Below are 24,021 nucleotides of genomic sequence, written 5' to 3'. Positions count from 1 at the left end.
ATAGGTGGCTGGGTCTGAGGTCCCAGGTATGCAATGACATGTTTATTTACTAATAGATTCAAGCAGACTTGTGAAAGCTGGATTTCACAAGGCCATATGCTTGTATAAGAAGGAGTTAGAAATAAACCATCGCACAAATACACTGTGGTCCAGGGGAGCAGGGAGCTTACCTATTGATGGCCATGACAGATGTGACCAGGGAGCTAAGCCTGCAGGAATTCGGCAAAGTCTTTATACTCCCAGGAAACTCTGTCAAGTCATACCTTGAAATCACTTTGACCAACCAATCTTGGTCCTCCAAAACAAGCAAGCAAACAAAAATCCTGACTGAACTCACAATGTTTTACTTGGTGTCATCTCTCTCTAGGCACAAGGGGAGGGCCCCATGGAAACCCAGAACATCACATGGGTGTCAGAATTTATTCTGTTAGGGTTCTCACAGACTCAAGATCTCCAAAAACTCCTGTTCGTGGTGTTCCTGTTTGTCTACGTCACCACCGTGGTGGGAAACCTCCTTATCATAGTCACTGTGACCTTTGACCCCCGGCTGGACATGCCTATGTATTTTTTACTCCGGAACCTGGCTGTCATAGACCTCAGCTATTCCACAGTCACCTCCCCCAAGATGCTGGTGGACTTCTTTCGTGAGACCAAGACCATCTCCTACCAGGGCTGCATGGTCCAGATCTTCTTCTTCCACTTTCTGGGTGGGGGGACTGTCTTCTTCCTCTCCGTGATGGCCTATGACCGCTACATAGCCATCTCCCGCCCCCTCCACTACATCTCCATCATGAACACCAGGCTGTGCGTGGGACTGGTGGTGGCTGCCTGGGTAGGCGGCTTTGCCCATTCCATTGTCCAGCTGTCTCTGATGCTCCCACTGCCCTTCTGTGGCCCCAATGTCCTGGATAACTTCTTCTGTGATGTTCCCCAAGTGCTGAGACTCGCCTGCACGGACACCTCCCTGCTGGAGTTCCTCATGATCTCCAACAGTGGGATGCTGGTCCTCATCTGGTTCCTCCTCCTTCTGATCTCCTACACTGTCATCCTGGTGATGCTGAGGTCTCACTCAGGGCAGGCAAGGAGGAAGGCGGCTTCCACGTGCACCACGCACATCATTGTGGTGTCTATGATCTTCATCCCCTGCATCTATATCTATTCTCGGCCGTTCACTCCCTTTCCCTTGGACAAGGCTGTGTCCATCAGCTACACAGTCTTGACCCCCATGCTCAACCCCATGATCTACACACTCAGAAACCAGGAGATGCAGGCAGCCATGAAGAGACTAGCAAAACACTTCATGCTTAGTAAAGGGGATGAACTTTAAATAAGTTGGGTTTCAGCTCCAACTTTCTCTGGACTTGAGTTACATGGGGAGAAAAAGCAGAGGAAAGTCCTTATACAGAATGACCAGGACTAGGGAGAAAGCCCAGCTGTAAAGTGTTTATCTTGAGAACACAAAGACCTGAATTTGATCCACAGAATGCTCATGCAAAATCCCAGGTGTAGCTGTGCTTGTTTGTAAACCCAGAACTCGAGACCTGGAGAAGGAGGTGTGGGTGCTGGGGATCACTGGCCAATCAACTTTGATAATTTCAAGACCGATGAGATACACTGTGTAAAAAAAAAAAAAAAAAAACCAACTCTTGTAGACAGTATCTGAGGAACAATTCCTGAGCTCTCCTTCTGCCTTCCGCATGAACACACATTCATGTGTGCACGCACACATGTGTGCTGACACACACACACACATACCAACCAATCAGATTACAGTAATATATCTTGATGAGCTACTCTTGTGTCAGGCACTATTTGATTCTTTCATACTTTTTATTAAAACATTACAGATAAGAAAGCTCAGGATCTGGCTACTTGGTCAAAGTAAAAGCAACTGAACAATAGAACTTGGTTCCTCCAAGTTGAGAGGCACAGATGTGACCTCCCAGTTGGGATGAGAGCTTTGAGGGGACCTGAGAACATGCAACAGTCCCTAGAAAATCTCCTGGTGCCTTCAGTTGCATCTGATGGGGACAGGTGTTTCTCTTTTTTTTTTCTAACCTTCTGGTACCTGGTTTTATCATAACTTTATTTCTGTACATTTATTCACTGTGGCGTATACAACATTTTGCAAAAGTCTCAGCATAAGGTGATGCTAAGTTTAGACCACAATGCAAGAGCTTCCCCCGCTTCCCTCTGGTGCCATCCCCACCAAGACATGGAAGTCACGGGCTCCTCCTGGTTTTTCTGTGCACCATGATGGTAGTTCCGAGTCTGTCCCATCTCTGTTTTTTCCTCCCTGTTTTTTTCCTCACACATTTATCCATTTTCATTAGACATTAGAAGGTATTTTACTTTTAAATGCATATGTACAAATTTTTGCCTGCATGTAGAAATGTGCCCCACATGCAGCCTGGTGCCCAGAGAGGACAGAAAAGAGAGCTTCAGGCTATAAGAGGGCTTCAGAGCTCCTGGAGCTAGAGTTACAGATGGTAGTTCACCGAAACGTGGGTGCTGGGAATTGAACCTGGATCCTCTGCAAGAGCACTAAGTGCCCTTAGCCACTGAGCCATTTCACCAGCCCCTGCGACAGATCTTGTCTTTTAAGATCATGAATGGCAAACCCTAAAGCACAATTGCTGCTTTTCTTGGTGCTTTGGGTCCTCAAGGGAGACTCCTGAAAAACAAAAAAAAAAAAAAGAACTGTGTTTTGAGACATGCAGAAACTTTTTAACAAGTCCCATTGCTGCACAGGCCCCAGTAGTAATGAGCCCAGCTCAGCCTCCTGAGTCCTGTCCAATAGGTTTACCCTGAGGACATTCCCTGTTCCTCTAGGATCCCATACACATAGCCCACATGAGGGATGGCCAAGGAATAGGAAGCTGAAGCCATGCAAAGGACCTCCAAGAAGATGTAAGCCACGCAGTCCCGTCCTGGACTGAAGCACAGTGAGAGGAAAGGGTTTGCTTTCCCGTACACTGGCAGCTGTTGGAAGGGCCTTGCAAACATCCAGCAGAAGGTAAGAATAAGTGAGTAGCAGCACAGGCTTGCCTAGAAGTGAGCCTGAAGTGTGTGTGTGTGTGGGGGGGAGACTGAGGTACTGCAGGCATGGCGGCCGTGAAGATAAAAAGGTGTTCCAGGTTACACGGGGAGCAGCTGAGCTTAAAATTGACCCTGCTGTTGGGAGGGAGGATGCTGAGAGCAAAAGACAGAAAGGATGGGCAAAACCCCAGCTCATGTCTCCACAGTCTACAAAGCAAGGTCGCCTAAAACCATTACATGAAACTGGAAGATGTTGTTGGAGCATCATCTAAATCAGAGTTTCTGCCGTGGATGCTGTCACTGGATTTGCCATTGGTTAAGGAGGTCACAGGAAAAGAGTGTTCAGCGCTGTCCCAGGGGTGGGCAATCCGTGAGAGGGAGGAGGATGACACTCAGAGCTCTTCTGGGGGTGTGCGTGTGATTTTATCACCTGCCACAAATCTAAGGAGAAAGAGTTGAATGGGAAAGACTGGGAGCTGGTAAAGCCAAAGAAAATTCCAAGGAAAAGAGTGGAAAATAAAACAGGTTAAGGAGGGAAAGGAAACATTGGGTTAGGGAAACACGTGACGTAGAAATGGAAAGCCCGATGGATGGAAGACTGACAGGGTGAGGGCAGTGTTCATAAGTGTTCATGCTTATGAAGTGTGGTTGGAGCCCAGGAAGATGGAGAATTAGTTCTTGTGGGAGATGCAGGAAAAGGAGCCAGAGAGAGGTGTGTCTGGGTTTCTAGGTTGGATTCCTAACAAAAGTTATTTAAGGAAGCAGGAGCTCTTCCAGAAGATTCAGGTTTAGTTGAGTGGATGGTATATGTGGAAACTGTGAATTCCTCAGATAGCTGTTGGTTCTTGGGTGACAGGGACACTGATTACAGAGGTGTGGGACATGGAGGTGACCTTTCCAGCCTCACGTGGAATGCTGGTGGAGTTGCACGCAGTGTGCAGGATTTTGAGCAGCTTCTCAGAGTCGGAGTTTTAAGCTGTGGGCAGGAGGTGGCCATTCAGTATATGACAAGGAAGGAGCATGGCCGCATTCCCTTTCAGAAAGGCCTCCCAGGTTGCTGTGTGAACGGAGACAGGAGAAGAGAGCACACGAACGTGGAGAATGGGAAGAGATATGATGGCATCCAGCAGCTCATAGATTGCAACAGGCTAGAGGAGGAAGCATGGGGGAGACAGAGACAGGATGGGAAGGTGGGGAGACCCCTTGCCCTCACCCTGTCAGTCTTCTATCCATCGGGCTTTCCATTTCTACGTCACGTGTTTCCCTAACCCAATGTTTCCTTTCCCTCCTTAACCTGTTTTATTTTCCACTTTTTTCCTTGGAATTTTCTTTGGCTTTACCAGCTCCAAGTCTTTCTCATTCAACTCTTTCTCCTTAGATTTGTGACAGGTGATAAAATCAAGCTCGTCCCGGAAGAGCTCTGAGTGTCATCCTCCTTCCTCTCACGGATTGCCCACCCCTGGCTCCCTTTGCCTGCACGGGTGTCCCGTGGAGCCTCACCTGGTAAGGGAATGGGAAGAAACAGGACACTTCAGGTCTCCCGCTGTGTCTAGCGGTTCTGGCATGAAACTGCACATCTTTGTAACTCCTCACATACCCTGCAACTGTCAGCAGAATCTCATTAAGCATTGCTTATAACCAGGCTGCCCACTGCTGGCAGCAAATTAATTGTGAAATTCAGACCCATGTCCCCAGACCCTTGTGACTGAATTTTGGGGGAAAAACAATCAACCGTGAAAGAAGCTTTGCAAAAATGTAAACCTGGGACGAGGGAGGAGAAGGGCTGCCTGGGAAACCCGGGGCTGGCGAGCATTGCTCACCAGCGCAAACACAAGGGTTTCAAAGGTGGCATCCTCTCCAGTCCCACAGAGAAGCCAGTAAAGAAAGCTCCACCCTCTCTTAAAGATTGGAGGACAGGTAGCTCAGGCTGGTCTCTTATACCTGTGTAGACAAGGCTGACCAAGAACTCCTGGTCCTCCTGCCTCCACCTCTTGAATGCTATAACTGTAGGCTTGCACCACCATGCCTAGCTAGGAAAACCCTTTTCTTTGTATGCTATACATGCAGAGACTGAGATCTTAACAAAGTAAGTCTGTTATTCTTGATCAGATCTTAAGGGAAATAAAGACCCATAATTTGCTCCAGAGTGTCTCACTCTGAATGTCTTCTTAACACTCTGTCAAGCATGGAAAGGCAGGTCCCAGGTTCTTGAGGGTGGCTTTAAGAGATCTCATGAGGACTCAGGAGTCTGAGGCCTGCCTGGGCTACATAGCGACACCCTGTCCTGAACAGACAGACAGGCAAAACAAAATCCGTATCTCATGAATGTGCATTGCAGCAGCTACTCGCCAATTCCACAGAGCCGAGCTGGCAAGTGATGTCGTGGTCTTCACATGAGGTGCCCATCCTAGGGACCTGAACAGTTCTGATACTGAAAAGGGCAGGGAGACATTCAGGCATCCATATTGTCGTCCATTTCCTCTAAGTGCATGGAGAAGACACTATGGACCAGATCAACCTCACATGGGTGTCAGAATTCATCTTGACGGGGTTCTCACAGAGTCCTGAGCTCCAGTCCTTCCTGTTTCTGGTGTTCTTGTTCGTCTACAGCACGACTGTGGTGGGAAACCTCCTCATCATAGCCACCGTGACCTTGGATGCCAGGCTCCACACACCTATGTACTTCCTGCTCCGCAATCTGGCGGTCATAGACCTCTGCTTCTCCTCAGTCACCTGCCCAAAGATGCTGGTGGACTTCTTTCATGAGACCAAGACCATCTCCTACCAGGGCTGCATGGTCCAGATCTTCTTCTTCCACTTTCTGGGTGGGGGGACTGTCTTCTTCCTCTCCGTGATGGCCTATGACCGCTACATAGCCATCTCCCGCCCCCTCCACTACATCTCCATCATGAACACCAGGCTGTGCGTGGGACTGGTGGTGGCTGCCTGGGTAGGCGGCTTTGCCCATTCCATTGTTCAGCTGTCTCTGATGCTCCCACTGCCCTTCTGTGGCCCCAATGTCCTGGATAACTTCTTCTGTGATGTTCCCCAAGTGCTGAGACTCGCCTGCACGGACACCTCCCTGCTGGAGTTCCTCATGATCTCCAACAGTGGGATGCTGGTCCTCATCTGGTTCCTCCTCCTTCTGATCTCCTACACTGTCATCCTGGTGATGCTGAGGTCTCACTCAGGGCAGGCAAGGAGGAAAGTGGCTTCCACGTGCACCACGCACATCATTGTGGTGTCTATGATCTTCATCCCCTGCATCTATATCTATTCTCGGCCGTTCACTCCCTTTCCCTTGGACAAGGCTGTGTCCATCAGCTACACAGTCTTGACCCCCATGCTCAACCCCATGATCTACACCCTCAGAAACCAGGAGATGCAGGCAGCCATGAAGAAATTAGCAAAGAACCTAACAATTTGCAACCGGAAGTAAATTATAGACAGTAGTTTCTCTCCCGCCTGGCTCTGTAGCTGTTCAGTTCCAAAGAAACATACAGAGGCTTAATTATAAACTGTTTGGCCTATTAGCTTAGACTTATTCTTAACTAGCTCTTAAAATTATATTATATTAACCCATAATTCTTGTCTATGTTTAGCCGCGTGGCTTGGTACCTTTTCTCAGTAAAGCATTCTCATTTTGCTTCCTCTGTGTCTGGCTGGTGAATTCATCTCTGCCTTTTCTGTTTCCAGAATTCTCCTAGTCTGGTTGCTCCACTTATACTTAAAGCCTGGCTACTGGACAATCAGCATTTTATTAAACCAATACGAGTGACAAATCTTTAGAGTGTACAAGAGCATTATCCCACAGCAGTGAATGTTAAACCTGATGACTTTAAATGGCAAATTTCCCTGAGCTTGCATGATCCCGGGTAAATGCAAAGGAAAGCCCTCACAAAGTTCAAGTTGGATTTCACTAATAGTCCTTGATAGCCCACTCCTGTAACAGAAACTGTGTTAGGGACTCTCACACCTGTGTCTCATTTGTCCTCAGAAACGTGACAGTGAATAGGTTACCATCCTGTTAAACAATTTTACAAACAAACAGGGGCACTCAGAACACAGCGACCTGCTCAAAAGTCAAAGCAAGTGTTAGGAGAATGTGGTTCCACTGAGTCTAGCCTCGGGGCCACAGGTGGGGATCCCCAACCCTGGAGGGAAAGCCCCTGGGGGTCAAGGGTGCAGAGCATTTCTCTGAAAGTCTTCAAGCACCCTGAACTGTATCTGGCAAGCAGATATTTCTCCATTCCCCTGCATCCTAGCCTTGCCCTCTCCTCCTGCTTTATCTCTGTGTGTATTCTCTGTGTCTTCCTGAGGAGGCGCACCATTTTGCAAACCAATGCAGGCTTAAAAGCACATGCAGGAGCTTCCCCCGCTTCCCTCCAGGGTCATCCCAAATGAGACATGGAAGTCACAGGCTCCTCTTGGTTTCTCTGTGCGCCATGATGGCAGCTCTGAGTCTGTCCCATCTCTGTCTCTGTCTCCCTTTCTTCCTCACGCATTTATCCATATTCACAGGCAAAGTTTGAACTAGAGAGGAGAGTGACATGGACTTGTGTGTTCAGTGTCATCTCAGCCAGGTTCTCTCTTCACAATAAAGACTTTTAAATGTCTCATGACACCGTTCACGTCCTCCAGGTCGCCTCTTCTCCAGGAGCAGGGTCTGTGGTCCCCCAGATGTTTTCTCTGTCACAACCTCCTGATCCACCATGCTGGACAAATCTCCCATCTTCACTCTGTGTGACAACAGCCTCCACTCAATGTGGTGCTCACTGTGTGATACTTCTGGACCGGGGTGGGGGTGGAGTAAATTGTCCAGAAAACATTGACCATCTCCTCTGAGATCTGTATCAATGAGATGCCTTTGCTGGTCAACAGATAACTAAGCTAATGACACCTCAAATTAGGAGGAAACCACTGTCTCAGATAGAAGACCTTAGGACAAGTACTTTTGAGTTGGTTAATTCAGCAGATCAAAATATGTTATGGCTCTGTGTTGTCTTCTTGGTGATACCTTACCTTTCCTCTCATGCCGAATATGGTTGCTACGGTTTTGGGTGTCATATCTTCTCATTTTTACATTTAGTGAGGAAAAAATAAAAGAGAAAAGCACGAAATAACTATGTGTGTGTGTGTGTGTGTTGGGGGAGAAAATTCCCTAGAACTACCTCAGTAGAATCCTCATAGGACCCACTTGGCCAGCACTGTGGTCAGCTCAGTCTGTACAGAAAAGGACAGAGGACTTTCTTCCAGGTCAAACCACAGTGTCTGCATGTGGTACCCAAGACGACAGGAGATGACACAGTTGTCTTGAGTAAGAAGTCCTGACAATGAGAAGAAAACACTACTGTGGTCAGGGTCACCAACTCAAATGTTTGGTGAAGCCAACACGTAGCATGGCAAGCTGAGAGGACCAGGGAAACCAAGGTCAGCTGCTGAGAACTCATACAGGCCGAGGGAGGCTCTCCCTCCTGGTCTTCCTCCTGCTACTGCAGAACTCTGAGATGGGAGAGCTAACAGACCATTTTATTCAGAGATAGTTTAAAAAAAGAAAGCCCAGGTGTACAGTTGTAATGTGTCACTCAGGGGGCTTCTCGAAAAACGACTGACCAAGCCCTGGTCACACCCAGCATCCGGGGAGCTTGTGAGTGGTTTGAGTTCAAATTGTGATGCCTAAGCACAGATAATCAGGCAGATGAAGAAGTCTTCCACCATAAAAGACAGGTACTAAAACCCAACAAAATGAGAAACTGGAGAAAGAAGAGGAACTTCAGGAAACCAGTGACAATTCAAGGAAGAGACAGACAGACAGACAGACAGATAGATAGATGATAGATAATAGATGGATAGATAGATAGATGATAGATAATAGATGGATAGATAGATGGATGAGTGGATAGATAGATAAATAGATAGGTTGAAAGATAAATAGATGGGTAGTAGGTGTGTGTGTGTTTTAAGCCAGGGTCTTTCTACATTGTCCTGGCTCTCCTGGAACTTGCTATGTAGACCAGGTTGGCTTTGAACTCACAGAGATCTTCCTACTTCTACTTTCCAAGTGCTGAGATTCAAGGTGTGAGCCACCATGCCCAATCTTAAAAATGTTTCTAATTGAACTTTTTACTTTGAAAATTGTACTTGAAGCTGTAAAAACAAGTTAAATATCTTTCTACTATAACTCTTCCCAACTTCTTCTCGTAGGAACTGTTACTGGGTAAATTTTTGTGTTCTCCCTACATTCACACACTGAAATGTAATCAAATCCTGGTGGCTTGGGAGATAAGGGATGTCATTCAACAAGATGAGCACACATGTCTCTCCAGTCCAGAGAGAGCACCGATAGACCAAAGAAACAATTGCCCCAGAGTCTGGCTTGGAGAACCAATGGCCTGATTAGGATGGATTACCCACAGGAGCATGGGTGACTACACAACTAGGCTCACCCAGGAAAGGGTGATGACTCATGGAATGGAAGGTGAATCCATGTAGGTTCCTATGCAGCTTCCGTCAGAGTCTTTTCTTCCGCAGAACAGTGTCCTGCATGGTATAACGCCGGGGAACAGCCTTGTGGGTGAATTTTGTCCATGTCCCGAGTCTTCTCTCCTGGTGGACCTGATTCAGTCGGGAGGAGATAGATACATGATGCTCCACCTCTTCTTCCAGCTCCTCCATTCTTTCCGGCCCTCCTTGCTCTTCTCTGAGCCTGGGAGGGAGCTATAGGGATGTCTAATTTTTCTTGCATTTATGGCCGTTGCTTACAAGTCACCCAGGCCATGGAACACGTGGTAGCCGATCAAATGCACTAAGCCAGAGGACCTTTGCTAGACCACGGTGTAATGCAGTAGAATATCAATGCCCCTCGGAAAAGGCACAGGATGGGGAACTTAAAAAACTGTAACACAAATTTGGAAACAGGATTCGAATGTTGTTTTAGAAAGGTGCAATCAGAGAGCAGGGAAAGTGTCTTCAAGATTAGATGGATGGCTTGTGGCATATGTATTTTCCTTAGCTGACCAGGTCAACTTCTTTTATTCAATGAGCTTCCTCAAATACTGGCTCATCTTCTTCTCACTAAAGGGCATAATTCTGCATTCTTTGCCCTGAGTCTGGAGGGAGCTCTGTCATAGATAGCAAAAGTTTTCATTTCTAAATTCTGTGTGTGTGTGTATCTGTGTGCATGTGTGTGCCTGTGCACGTGTGCATGAGTACAGGCGCCTACAGAAACAAGAGATGTCAAATTCTCTAGAGCTGGAGTTACAGGTGGTTGTGAGCCACCTGATACGGGTGCTACAAACTTAACTCCGGTCCTATTTAAGAGCAGTACACGTCTTAACCACTGAGCCATCTCTCCAGCCCCCACTGAGGACTTTGTCTTTTGGATCTTAGATGGCAAACTCTACATCAAGGGAATCACAAAAATTCTCAGTATCTTGGTATGTTGAACCACCAAGGATGACTTCCTAAAAAACATATGTTTTGAGACATGCAGAAACTTTTTAACAAGTCCCATTGTTGCCCAGGCCCCAGTAGTAATGTACCCAGCTCAGCCTCCTGAGTCCTGTCCAATAGGTTTACCCTGAGGACATTCCCTGTTCCTCTAGGATCCCATACACATAGCCCACATGAGGGATGGCCAAGGAATAGGAAGCTGAAGCCATGCAAAGGACCTCCAAGAAGATGTAAGCCACACAGTCCCGTCCTGGACTGAAGCACAGTGAGAGGAAAGGGTTTGCTTTCCCGTACACTGGCAGCTGTTGGAAGGGCCTTGCAAACATCCAGCAGAAGGTAAGAATAAGTGAGTAGCAGCACAGGCTTGCCTAGAAGTGAGCCTGAAGTGTGGGGGAGACTGAGGTACTGCAGACATGGTAGCCGTGAAGATAAAAAGGTGTTCTAGGTTACACGGGGAGCAGGCTGAGCTTAAAATTGACCCTGCTGTTGGGAGGGAGGATGCTGAGAGCAAAAGACAGAAAGGATGGGCAAAACCCCAGCTCATGTCTCCACAGTCTACAAAGCAAGGTCGCCTAAAACCATTACATGAAACTGGAAGATGTTGTTGGAGCATCATCTAAATCAGAATTTCTGCTGTGGATGCTGTTACTGGTTTTGCCATCAGTTAAGGAGGTCATAGGAAAAGTGTTCAGCTTTGTCCCAGAGATGCTTATGAAGTATGGTTGGAGCCCAGGAAGGTGGAGAATTAGTTCTTGTGGGAGATGCAGGAAAAGGAGCCAGAGAGAGGTGTGTCTGGGTTTCTAGGTTGGATTCCTAACAAAAGTTATTTAAGGAAGCAGGAGCTCTTCCAGAAGATTCAGGTTTAGTTGAGTGGATGGTATATGTAGAAATTGTGAATTCCTCAGATAGATGTTGGTTCTTGGGTGACAGGGACACTGATTACAGAGGTGTGGGATATGGAGGTGACCTTTCCAGCCTCACGTGGAATGCTAGGGGGAATTGCACGCAGTGTGCAGAGCTTTATTCTCTGCGGTTTCTGTGTGCAGGATTTTGTGCAGCTTCTCAGAGTCAGAGCTTTAAGCTGTGGGCACAAGATGGCCATTCAGTATATGGCAAGGAAGGAGCATGGCCACATCCCCTTTCAGAAAGGTCTCCCAGGCTGCTGTGTGAACGGAGACAGGAGCAGAGAGCACATGAACGTGGAGAATGGGAAGAGACATGATGGGATCCAGCACCTAGTAGATTGCAATAGATCAGAGGGGTAAGAATGGGGGAGACTGAGAGAGGACGGAAGGTGGGGAGACCCCTTGCCTTCACTTGGTCACTATATCTGTCCCCCTTGTCTTTCCAGCTCCTGTTCACTCTTCAGCCCTAACAATTCCAGTTTCTTTCTTCACCTTCTCTACTCCCTCATTTCCTTTTTGCATCTCCCTTCTCTTCGTCTATCCCCATTACGATTATTCAGCAACTTCCTTTCTGTCTAGCTTATAATTTTATGTCTGTAAATTCAGTATGCTTCCAGAAGATCTCTCTGAGCCCTGTTCCAGCAGGGGTCACCATCTATGTCTTAATTTCACAAACCCCTCAACCCCAGCTCACTCTTGCCTGCATATTTGCCCTATGAAACCTCACCAAATGAAGAGGCCTCCGTGCCGAGGAGTGGGAAGTAGCTCGATGGCCCTGGGTTCCAACTGTGTCCAGTTATTACTGGGCGTGTGTACTCCTAGTTTTATGTTAACCTGACACAAGCTTGTGTCATCCGAAAAGAGGGAACCTCAAGTGAGAAAATGCCTTCATAAGGTCTGGATGCAGGACATTTTCTTAATTAGTGATTGCTGGACAAGGGTCCAGCCCCTTGTGTGTGGCGCCATTCCTGGGCTGCTGGTCCTAGATTCTAGAGGGAAATGGACTGAGCAAGCCATGAGGAGCACCCAGTAAGGACTACCTCTCCATGGCTCTAGCATCTGCTCCTGCCTCCAGGTTCCTGCCCTGCTTGAGTTTCTGCCCTCACTGCTTTTGATGATGAACTGCAATAAGGAACTGTGAATGAAATAAACCCTTCCCTCCCCAGGTTGCTTTTGGTCACTGTGTTCCATCACAGCAGGAAACTGCACACACTATAACTATTTGTTCACCCTGACCCCATCCACAGCTTCAAGGTAAGTGCTTTCTATTATCAGGTCCTGGGCGATGCTGGGGACAGAGAAATTTGTAAGCCAAACCCTTGTTTCCAGGACCATGTCATTGAGGTGAGGAGGAAGCACTAGCAATGTGAAGGCTCCATTAGCATTGATGTGTTAAATGTATCAGATCTGATACAAACAAGTGAGGATGGGAGTCTGGGAGGATGAAGGGACCGGGACACTGAGCTGAATACGGTCCGCTATTCCAGGCATGGCTCCAGGGATTTCGTGTGCCTTTCTGTTTATTCCACAGGAAATGAGAAAAGGAAATATTATGTTGTCGTTGTTCCCTCTTCACTGGTGTGCCAGGTGGGATCCTAAAAAAACAAGTCACCCATCTCAAGGAAAATGAAACCTGAAACTCACCTGAGAGCGTCTTGCTAAGTGTCTTCCCACTGCTATGCAGATTTGGGCAGGCAGGTCATAGACTCTATCGCATGGCTTTAAGGGAGTTCATGAGCTTGGCATGGTACCACACAATTGTCGTTTTAGTGTCGGAGAGGCTGAGATTGGAGGAGCTTGAGTTACGTGGCAGTCTGAGATACACAGTGACACCTTGTCCCAGGGAACCAAGCAAACAAACGCAAAACTGGAACACCATCTCCTGAGTGTGTGTAGCGACACTCACAGACTTTTCAGAGACCAGCCAGCAGGTGGTATCCTGGTTGTCACATGAGGGCATGCATCTTATGGACATAACAGCTCAGACTGAGCTCCTGCATACTAAAAGGGCAAGGAGTCACTTCATGCATCTGTATCTGTCAGCCATTCCCTTTGAGTGGACACGCAGGACACCATGGAACCAGGGAACTTCACATGGGTGTCAGAGTTCATCTTCCTGGGACTCTCCCAGACTCATGAACTTCAGTTCTTCCTGTTTCTGGTGTTCTTGTTCGTCTACAGCACGACTGTGGTGGGAAACCTCCTCATCATAGCCACCGTGACCTCGGATGCCAGGCTCCACACACCTATGTACTTCCTGCTCCGCAATCTGGCGGTCATAGACCTCTGCTTCTCCTCAGTCACCTGCCCAAAGATGCTGGCGGACTTCTTTCATGAGACCAAGACCATCTCCTACCAGGGCTGCATGGTCCAGGTCTTCTTCTTCCACTTCCTGGGCGGGGCCATGGTCTTCTTCCTCTCAGTGATGGCCTATGATCGCCTCGTGGCTATCTCCCGGCCTCTCCACTATGTCACCATCATGAACACCCAGCACTGTATGGTACTGGTGGTTGCTGCATGGATAGGAGGCTTTGCTCATTCCATTGTCCAACTGTCTCTGATGCTCCCACTGCCCTTCTGTGGCCCCAATGTGCTGGATAACTTCTATTGTGATGTCCCCCAAGTGCTGAGACTCGCCTGCACAGACACCTCCCTGCTGGAGCTCCTCATGATCTCCAACAGTGGGATGCTGGATGTCATCTGGTTCCTTCTGCTTCTGATCTCCTACTTGGTCATCCTGGTGATGCTGAGGTCCCACTCAGGAGAGGCGAGGAGGAAAGTGGCTTCCACCTGCACCACCCACATCATTGTTGTGTCTATGATCTTCATTCCAAGCATTTACCTGTATGCCCGGCCCTTCACCCCCTTCCCCATGGACAAGGCTGTGTCTGTCAGTCACACGGTCATGACTCCCATGCTCAACCCTATGATCTATACCCTCAGGAACCAGGAGATGCAGGCAGCGTTGAAGAAACTTGCGAAGCGCCTTGCAATTTGCAACAGGGAGTGAGATTTAAACATGATGATTTCACATCAGAAATCTCTGCACTTGTGTTATCCCAAGAGAAAGGTGAAGGAAAGTCCTTACCTACAATAAATCAGATTGCCCCAGTATTTCTTGATGACCTCCTTACACTCTGTTGCATTCCTTCTTGTAAAACTGACAGTGGCTATAAAGTTACATTAAACGATGTTGGGCCAGTGAGAGGGCTTATCAGGTGAAGCAGTTGTTGAGAAACCTGACCAACCCATCTAACGGAAGGAGAAGGCTGACTCCTGAAAGATTTCCTCAATCTCTGTATGCACACAATGGTGTGTGTGTGTGCATGTGAGCCCGCATGTGCAAGCCTGGGTGTGTGCACTAACACAAACATAAATGTTAAAAATATATAATAAAATTTAAAAAGTAAAAATTAAACAATTTCAAATAAGACAATTCAGAGCATAGAGGCAATTCTCTCAGGGTTAAGAGCGACCAAGACATATTCTTCTCAATTCTCTGCTTCTCTTGAAGACCCTATCGCCCTTCCGAACTTGGTCAGCAAATAATTACCTCATGTGAATCTCTAATATTATTCATGTTTCTTGTGCTTTGGGTCCCCAAGGAAGATCTCTCAGAGAGCATTGCTTTGAGACATACGGAAACTTTTTTTTTTTTTTAACAAGTCCCATATTGCTGCTCAGGCCTCGGTAGTAATGAGTCGAGCCCTGCCTCCTGATCCATGTCCAATAGGTTTCCCCTGGGATATTCCCTGTTCCTCTAGGGTCCCAAACATGTAGCTTACTTGAGGGATGGCCAAGGACTGGAAAGCTGAAGCCTCAGCAAAGAACCTCCAAAAAGATGGAAAGCCATGGACTGCCATGCGGGGTTGAAGTCAAGGTGAGAGAAAGGGGTTTGTTTGCTCTCCGGCACACTGGTCAGCTGTTGGAAGAACCTTGCGAATGCCTGCCAGTACGTGGGAGCGAATGAGTGACAGACCTGAGAACCAATCTAAGTGCCATGAGAGACTGCAGGGAGCAGAGTCTGCCGGTCCAGCTGGGGTGGATGATGTGACGTGGATATCAGGTACCCAGGTGAGAACTGAGAGCAGCTGAGCGTAGAACTGGGCCCTAGGAGTCAGCAGGAGGCGGCTGAAAACCAAACCTATTTTTCAGGGAAATCAGTATCAAATTCTTTGCAGAGCCGCACATAGCAAGTTTACATAGTTGATTGTTAATTCATGAAGTTAGCTAGCAGCTGAAACAACTTCTGAGTCAGAGTTGCTTGGGTTGCTGCTAGGTTTACAATGCTATAGGATTTAAAATATCGTTAATACGGGTGGCGCATGCCTTTAATCCCAGCACTTGGGAGGCAGAGGCACGCGGATCTCTGTGAGTTCGAGACCAGCCTGGTCTACAAGAGCTAGTTCCAGGACAGGCTCCAAAACCACAGAGAAACCCTGTCTCAAAAAAACCAAAAAAAAAAAAAAAAAAAAAATAAAATAAAATATCGTTAATAGAGGCAGCAGGAAAAATTCTCAGTGCCACGAGGGGGTTGCTTGTTTTTTTTTTTTTTTTTTTCGTTTTTTTTCGAGACAGGGTTTCTCTGTAGCTGTGGTGCCTGTCCTAGAACTAGCTCTTGTAGACCAGGCTGGTCTCGAACTCACAGAGATCCGCCTGCCTCTGCCTCCCAAGTGCTGGGATTAAAGGCGTGTGCCACCACCGCCCGGCCGAGGGGGTTGCTTGTAAACTGCTTTGAGAAATCTAAAGATGAAGAATTTATTCTCACACAGGTTTTTTTTTTTTAAATGGGAATTACTATTAATGATATGGAAATAAACAAAGAGACAGCACCTGCAGAAAAACTGTACATTCTTCAGACAGCAAAGGGGTCCTTAGCGACATGACCGCAAAGTTGAATGGGGGTGGCATCTTTAGTCTTGTAAGAAGTACTGAAAGGGCGTCGTGTGTGTGTGTGTGTGTGTGTGTGTGTAAACATGCTGTTCCAACCCAGTTCTCTGCACAGAGCGTCGTGCACAGCCTCTACAAGCTGGAGGTTTAAGCTGTGGGCACTAGACAGTCACCGAAGACTGTAATGAGAAACCACTGTCACATCCCATCCAGGGAGTCTCGCCACCCAGGTGTCTGTGTGAAACGGGGTCGGGCGTGTAAACACGGAAGTGAAGGATGAGAAGTGAATGGTCTCCAGAGCTAATAGATGGCAGTCAGTCAGAGAGGAGAGATTAGAAAAGACTGAGACGGAACAACAGTGCTAGGAGCCCTCGCCTGGTCGGTCTCTCTGTCTCTGTCCCCATCTCCGTCTCTCTATGCACCAACTCGTCTAACTGTGTCCGCCCCGCCCACTCTTTCTACCACTTCCCAATCTTTTTCCTGACCTCTAACTTGTCTCCCTTCTTTGTAATCTTACTTCATCCATTCCCTTTTCTTTGCATCCAACTCCTCCCTTTTTCTCAGATTTTATAACATCTTATAAATCTGATATCCTTTCAGAGGAGCTTCGAGCATCCCTTCCAACGATGCATAATCTATGTCTTAACTACCTGGACCTCTCGATCTCCATTTCGCTATCACCTACACACCTGCCCCGTGGAGCATCACCAAGCAGAAGGCTCCTGTGTTGGGGAGGAGAAGCAACTCCATATCAAATATTCAGTTATGTCCAGGGGTTCCTCCACAGGGACCCAAGTGTTCTATAATTACTCACCCACCCTGTAAGCAGCATCAGCTCCTGAATAAATACTGCTTATGATCAGGAGGCCCTCCGCTGGGAACAAATGAATTTTGAGATCCAAATCTATGTTCTCAGGATCTTGTGACTTGTACAGTAAAAACAGACACAGAAAAGCCTGCTAATATTTTGTGTGAAAACAAGCACAAAAATCTAAAGACTGGGATGGGAGTGAGAATCACACTGAGATACCCAGAGGGCAAGGGTTATGGCTTATCTCAAGCACCACTCAGAGGAATTTCAAATGTGTCATCCTATTCAACCTAAGAGAAAACTCAAGACAAAAAGCCTTTCTTATTCCCAGCTGCACACTCAGAGCTGAGATCCCAAGGAAATAAGTTAGTTACTTCTGGTTAACTGTGGGAGAAAAAAGAATATCTTAAATTTATCCTAGAGGGTCTCACTCTAAGGATCTTTCCATTACTATAGTGATCTTGGGAGAGAAAATTGCATATTCTTTTGGATGGCTTTAAGATAACTCATGAATGTATATTCCAGAACCTACTAGTCAATTTCCCAGGGACAAGGTAGGTGGTATCATACTCTTCACATGAAGATTTGCATCTTACAAACTTGAACAACTCAGTCTGAGTCCTTGCATACTGAAAGGGCAAGGAGTCACTTCATGCGTCTGTATCTGTCAGCCGTTCCCTTTAAGCGTATGCACAGGACACCATGGACCCAGGGAACCTCACATGGGTGTCAGAGTTCATCTTCCTGGGGTTCTCAGAGAGCTGTGAGCTTCAGTTCTTCCTGTTTCTGGTGTTCTTGTTCGTCTACAGCACAACTGTGTTGGGAAACCTCCTCATCATAGTCACGGTGACCTTGGATGCCAGGCTCCACACACCTATGTACTTCTTGCTCCGCAATCTCGCTGTCTTAGACCTCTGCTTCTCCTCAGTCACCTGCCCAAAGATGCTGGTGGACTTCCTCTCTGAAAAGAAGACCATCTCCTACCAAGGCTGCATGACCCAGCTCTTTTTCTTCCACTTCCTGGGTGGGGCCATGGTCTTCTTCCTCTCAGTGATGGCCTATGATCGCCTCGTGGCTATCTCCCGGCCTCTCCACTATGTCACCATCATGAACACCCAGCACTGTATGGTACTGGTGGTTACTGCATGGATTGTGGGCTTTGTCCATTCCATTGTCCAGCTGTCTCTGATGCTCCCACTGCCCTTCTGTGGCCCCAATGTGCTGGATAACTTCTATTGTGATGTCCCCCAAGTGCTGAGACTCGCCTGCACAGACACCTCCCTGCTGGAGCTCCTCATGATCTTCAACAGTGGGATGCTGGATGTCATCTGGTTCCTTCTGCTTCTGATCTCCTACTTGGTCATCCTGGTGATGCTGAGGTCCCACTCAGGAGAGGCGAGGAGGAAAGTGGCTTCCACCTGCACCACCCACATCATTGTTGTGTCTATGATCTTCATTCCAAGCATTTACCTGTATGCCCGGCCCTTCACCCCCTTCCCCATGGACAAGGCTGTGTCTATCAGTCACACGGTCATGACTCCCATGCTCAACCCTATGATCTATACCCTCAGGAACCAGGAGATGCAGGCAGCATTGAAGAGATTAGGGATGTACCTGCTGGCTTGTATAAAAGAGTGACTATTGGTAAGGTCTTGCTTTGTGGCCTGTCCTCAGAAGAGTACATCCTCTCTGTTCATTGCTTAGTTATGTTTGTGTAGTCTCTCTTTGTAAAGGATCTGCTTTGAAATTTAGTAACTGCTATGGTTTGAGTCTGAACTGTTTCAGACCAGCTCAGCGGTGAGGATACTTGGACCCAAGCTGGTAACGGAGGTAACTGTTTTGGGAGGTTATAGAGCCTTTGAATCTAGGACCTAGCTGTGTGACATGTGTTATTGGTGTAGACCATGAAGACTATACAACAGCCCCACTTCCAGAGCTCTCTGATTCTGCTGCACCAATACAGTGTTATCAGCTACTTTGGGTTTCTGACACCTCACCATCCTGCGAACATGGAACAAGCTTCCTCACCCACCGCACCATCCCCACAAGATTGGACTCTGTGTTCTGAAATTGTGAGCCTATCAAAATCTTTTATCCTTTAAATTGCTTCAGTCCCAGGGACCCAACTTAGTTTTTGATGAAAAATGGAAGCACTGTCTTTGTGGTTAAAGTTTGTGACCAAGAATTCTAACACTCCCACAGTGACAAAAAATGTTTGCTTGTCCCAGATCAGCCATAATTCTTTGTCCTTACTCTGATTGATGGACACTTCTCTTCTGTGTTGATGGCATCTCCCCTAGAAGAGCATTTCTGTGTATCATCCATCTTCTAAACAGTCCTTTTGCTCCGAGACCAGAGCATGGGGGCTGGGGTTACATGATTTGCACTCCTAGTCCTTTTAGGAGCTCTGATCTTTCACATCAAACTAGTGCCCGTGAATGTAGATGGTCCCCAACATGTCCTACCTCAACTCTCTTCACCAAACAACACTCTCAATAATCACAGAACCGTCAAGATCTAAGAGTGTACGAGAGGATACTGTGAAGACATAGAACCAGGAAGCGTTGCTGCTATTATCACCGTTGGCATTTTTCTTCTGTCAGTTGAATCATGAGCTGAAGTGGCCAGGAGTTTCTCTGTGACATAAAGGAGACACAAAGAGGATGGGACACAGTGAGGATGGTTGTGCACCATGCCCGGGTGGTGAAACCCGTAAGAAGCAGGATCATGTCTGGTAAGAGTCTGCTACTTGCTCTTGTCTCCCATCCATGCCTGTTTCCAGAGGCAACAGTTTCTTGCAAATTGTGAACAGAATACGATTAATTTGCTTGATCATTCATTTTTCTCTCATTCTCTTTTACAAATTTGCATTTGGGGCTTGATGCAGTATTTTGATCCATAGGATACACCATGTACTATTTTGATCCATAGGATACACCGTGTACTATTTGATCCATAGGATACACCATGTACTATTTTGATCCATAGGATACACTGTGTACTATTTGATCCATAGGATACACCGTGTACTATTTTGATCCAAGGATACACCGTGTACTATTTTGATCCATAGGATACACCGTGTACTATTTTGATCCAAGGATACACCATGTACTATTTTGATCCATAGGATACACCATGTACTATTTTGATCCATAGGATACACCGTGTAATATTTTGATCCAAGGATACACCGTGTACTATTTTGATCCATAGGATACACCGTGTACTATTTTTGATCCATAGGATACACCGTGTACTATTTTGATCCATAGGATATACTGTGTACTATTTTGATTCATAGGATATACTGTGTGCTATTTTGATCCATAGGATACACCATTACTATTTTGATCCACAGGATACACTGTGTACTATTTTGATCCACAGGATGTGCTAGTTTGTTGATTCTTGTTTCATTGATCACTTTCTAGCTCTTCTTCCTCCCACTTCCTTCTTTGATGGTCCTCAAAGCCGTCTACAGTGATCTAGAGCTATTTCTTTTCCAGTTCACTGTGTGCTTTGCTTCCCTTTATCACACACCTATTCTCTCTTCCCTCCACATCAGTGTGGAAGGGTGTCAGGCTAAGAGAAGAAACAGGCTATGGCTTACATTGCAAAAGAGGCTGCATCCTAGACAATTCAAAACTGAGAGTATTGTGGGCTTTGTTTTTGTTTTGAAGGATCTGTGAGCTAGGAAGAAGGCTCAGTCTACTGAAGATCCAAGTTCAACCCTCAGAACACAGGAAAACAGCCAGGTATGGTGTCATGCATCTGTGGGACCAGTGAAGGAGAGGCAGAGACAGGGGATCTCTGAGCCTTGCTGGCCTGCCAGGCTAACCAAAGTGGTAAGCTTCAAATGTGATGAGAGAATTGTCCTAAAAAATTAAAATAAAATAAGTGGAGAGTAATTGAGGAAGACACAATGAACTCTGGCCTCCACAAGCATTTGCATTAGCATATATACCCATGTATTTATGTACACACATGAACATGTATACACACACATGCCACAAAAGAAACAAAAAGGATTGAAAGGTCTCCTAGGTGTAAAATATAGTCTATGGTGGGACTAAGAAACCACAGGAATGATCCCACATCGCTCCCTTCCTTTCTGCCTTCATCTCTTGGTGCTTGTGTAACCATCTTGTACATGACAAAAATGGGAGTCATTGTTCCAAATTGTGAGACTTGGTTTTTACTTTCTGTAACTGCCTAATTCAGTCTATCAGGCTTCTAATGATATCAGGATCATTTGATTGGGTGAGTGTTTTAGTTCGGGTTAACATTGCTTTGATGGAGCCCAATGACCAAAAGCAACTTGGGAAGGAAAGGGTTTATTTGGCTTCCACTTCCACATTGTAGTCCATCACTAAGGAAGGAAGTCAGGACAGCAACGTAAGCAGGACAGGAACCTAGAGGCAGGTGCTGATGCAGAGGTCATGGAGGAAAGCTGCCTACTGGTTTTCTCTTCATGACTTGTTCTGCTTGCTTTCTTATGGAACCTAGGACCACCCACCTAGGAGTGGCCCTACTCACAATGGATTGGGCTTTCCCCCATCAATTTACTAATTTAAAAAAATGCCTCATAGGCTTGCCTGCAGGCCAATTATATGAAGACAGTTTTCTCCATTAGGGTTTCATTCTCTCCGACGACTATAGCTTGTGTCATGTTGAAATAGAAGTATCCAGCACAATGAGGTTGGGCCATGTGCCCCACTGGCTGGGGAATATTTAGGTCCTTGTAATATAAGTGTCATCATATTGTCCCCCTTCAGCAGGGTTGTGGGTGAGGGTTGTTCCAAGAGAGTGATGATGGAAGTGGGTTGGTATCTCCAATATTGTATACCACAAAAGCAATAAGACTAGCATGGCTTAATTGGCACCATCCAGTCCATCCATCACGATCTATGCCCGTGTCTTGTATTCATTCACTGAACAAGTGTTTATTTTGAATGTCATCTGTTTACTCATTGAGTTCTATTGTAACATATATGTATATTATATATATATATTATATTACACACACACACACACACACACACACACACACACACTGTGAATTCTTAGGAAAAGTTCCTGGTTTTGTTTCGGCTAATGAAAGGGAAGAGAGACCATTCTACCTTTGGTCAGATGCCTGAAGAACCAAGGAACCCCAAACAGATATACGTAGTGGTATCCATGGCAAAGCACCCAACAGGTACCCAGAGCAAGCGCTGAGGGAGTTAGGAGATAAACGTAGAAGAGATAAACGTAGGAGAGCCTCCCAGCACTGCCTGCTGTGAAAGCACTGAGAACATCCCTTAAATGGCACCATCCAATGACACCGCTGTTAGAGAAGAAGCCATTGGGACAGTCAAAGATAATGACTCCTGCCCTGGAGGTGCTCATGATAGATGCAGGGGCACAACAAAGACAGGGCAGGGTGTCTCTGGGCAAGTCATATGGGAGTCGGATTTCTCTGGATAATTCATCATCAACAATAAAATTACAGAAATGCTTTTTTATTATCGCCACACCTTGGCAATCCTGAACAATGTCAGATAAGATACTTCCTGGATAATGTATGTGTTCTTTCTCTGTATCTGTCTATCTATCTATCTATCTATCTATCTATCTATCTATCTATCTATCTATCTGTCTATCTGTCTATCTGTCTATCTATCTATCTATCATCTATCTATCTATCTATCTATCTATCTATCTATCTATCTATCTCTGTGTTTGTGTGTGTGTGCTGCTTGTGTTATGATTATGAACACACACCTCACACACACACTCGGCTGAAGTGTTCAAGGCATGGTGGCATTGTTTGGGAGATTCCGACAACTTTAAGACAATGGGCCTGAGTGTGAATGTGTGTATGAGTGTGTATATGTGTGTTGAGTGTGTGTGTGTGTGCGTGTGTGTGTGTGTATGGTCTACTATGTTGGTTCAGAGATCGGATGCTTAAAAGAAATCCCACAGTAGCCCAGAAATGAGAGATAGATATTTATTTTGAGGGAAAACTTATAAATCAGGATTCTCTGCTTGAACGGTGAATGGAGATGGGATCCAAACAATTCGAAGCAGCAAACGGGAATGGGGTGGGGGGGGAGGAGAGAAGGACCGGATGTGCTTCAGCATCCCGGTAAATAGTGTGTGAGGCCATGCTCCAGTAGGCGGGTAATTACTAGCTGTAAACCTTCCTGCAGCTCCACTACATACGGGGAACGCATGCCACTAAGAGAACTGAGAAAATCAGAAGAGAATAAGAACTGGATGGAGCATTGTGGGAAGGGAGGATGAACACGGGAAGAGGGGCTTGGAGTCTCTGACTGATTTGGAGCCAGTCAAAGTGCAAACCTGGGGATGGCTGACTGCTGAAGTGAAGGTTGAGCGGGAGAAGGGAGTTGATGCAGATCCCCAACTCCCAAGCCGTAGGACTTAAGAGGAATCCCCCAATCAGCCCTTCTGAGAACCAAGAGGTGGAGTCATGGGTCCCTGGACCTGCCCTATGGCTCCAGCTGACAAAGAAGCTCTGCCAACCAGGAGGTGGTGGCTTTGCCAGAGTGGGGTTGGGTCTGAACTCAGCCTGAAGGAAGTATATATCATTTTCCCTTTTCTACCCCATTCTGCACCTGCATAGGCAAGCAGATGCTGCAAAGACAGAGGAAGCAGAGCAAGAGAGCAGACCCCTCCCCACTCTCTACCCTGAGGCACCTGGACCACCACCTTGAGGCGTGATGCAAGGACTTGGGGCAAATGTGAAAGAGCATCTTAAATACACAGCTCAGCACACACCAGATTAAAACCATCAATTGCTGCCATACACAAAAGCAATGGTAAGTGATAGGACTGGATTGAGATGTTGCTGGGGGAAAGGGTCACTCAGCGAGGTGGGGTCGTTGATGATGTCTAGACAGGAGCAGTCTGGGGAAAACA

The 24,021-nt window shown here is 46.7% G+C and overlaps 4 protein-coding genes across 4 annotated transcripts; all 4 read left to right on the top strand.

Moving 5' to 3' along the window:
* Positions 1 to 385: 385 nt before the first annotated feature.
* Positions 386 to 1,327, top strand: LOC130878105 (olfactory receptor 4D1-like). Its single transcript, XM_057775896.1, has one exon. The coding sequence runs from the start codon at positions 386 to 388 to the stop codon at positions 1,325 to 1,327; it is 942 nt and encodes a 313-aa protein (XP_057631879.1).
* Positions 1,328 to 5,542: 4,215 nt separating this feature from the next.
* On the top strand, positions 5,543 to 6,478 carry LOC130878101 (olfactory receptor 4D1-like). The gene has a single exon (XM_057775892.1). It carries the CDS (start codon positions 5,543 to 5,545, stop codon positions 6,476 to 6,478), a length of 936 nt encoding a protein of 311 aa, XP_057631875.1.
* Positions 6,479 to 13,470: 6,992 nt separating this feature from the next.
* Positions 13,471 to 14,406, top strand: LOC130878117 (olfactory receptor 4D2-like). Its single transcript, XM_057775907.1, has one exon. It carries the CDS (start codon positions 13,471 to 13,473, stop codon positions 14,404 to 14,406), a length of 936 nt encoding a protein of 311 aa, XP_057631890.1.
* A 3,393-nt stretch (positions 14,407 to 17,799) lies between these two features.
* On the top strand, positions 17,800 to 18,735 carry LOC130878122 (olfactory receptor 4D2). Its single transcript, XM_057775916.1, has one exon. The coding sequence runs from the start codon at positions 17,800 to 17,802 to the stop codon at positions 18,733 to 18,735; it is 936 nt and encodes a 311-aa protein (XP_057631899.1).
* The last annotated feature ends 5,286 nt before the right edge of the window (positions 18,736 to 24,021 follow it).

Source organism: Chionomys nivalis, chromosome 7 (assembly GCF_950005125.1).
Source record: "Chionomys nivalis chromosome 7, mChiNiv1.1, whole genome shotgun sequence".
In the NCBI taxonomy this organism is placed as follows: domain Eukaryota; kingdom Metazoa; phylum Chordata; class Mammalia; order Rodentia; family Cricetidae; genus Chionomys; species Chionomys nivalis.
The sequence above is the reverse complement of the archived record's forward strand: the minus strand, read 5'-3'. Positions and strand labels throughout refer to the sequence as shown.

Excerpts from the sequence above, each read along its gene's own strand:
- LOC130878122 (XM_057775916.1), top strand. The coding sequence starts at position 17,800 with ATGGACCCAGGGAACCTCACATGGGTGTCAGAGTTCATCTTCCTGGGG.
- LOC130878101 (XM_057775892.1), top strand. The coding sequence starts at position 5,543 with ATGGACCAGATCAACCTCACATGGGTGTCAGAATTCATCTTGACGGGG.
- LOC130878105 (XM_057775896.1), top strand. The coding sequence starts at position 386 with ATGGAAACCCAGAACATCACATGGGTGTCAGAATTTATTCTGTTAGGG.
- LOC130878117 (XM_057775907.1), top strand. The coding sequence starts at position 13,471 with ATGGAACCAGGGAACTTCACATGGGTGTCAGAGTTCATCTTCCTGGGA.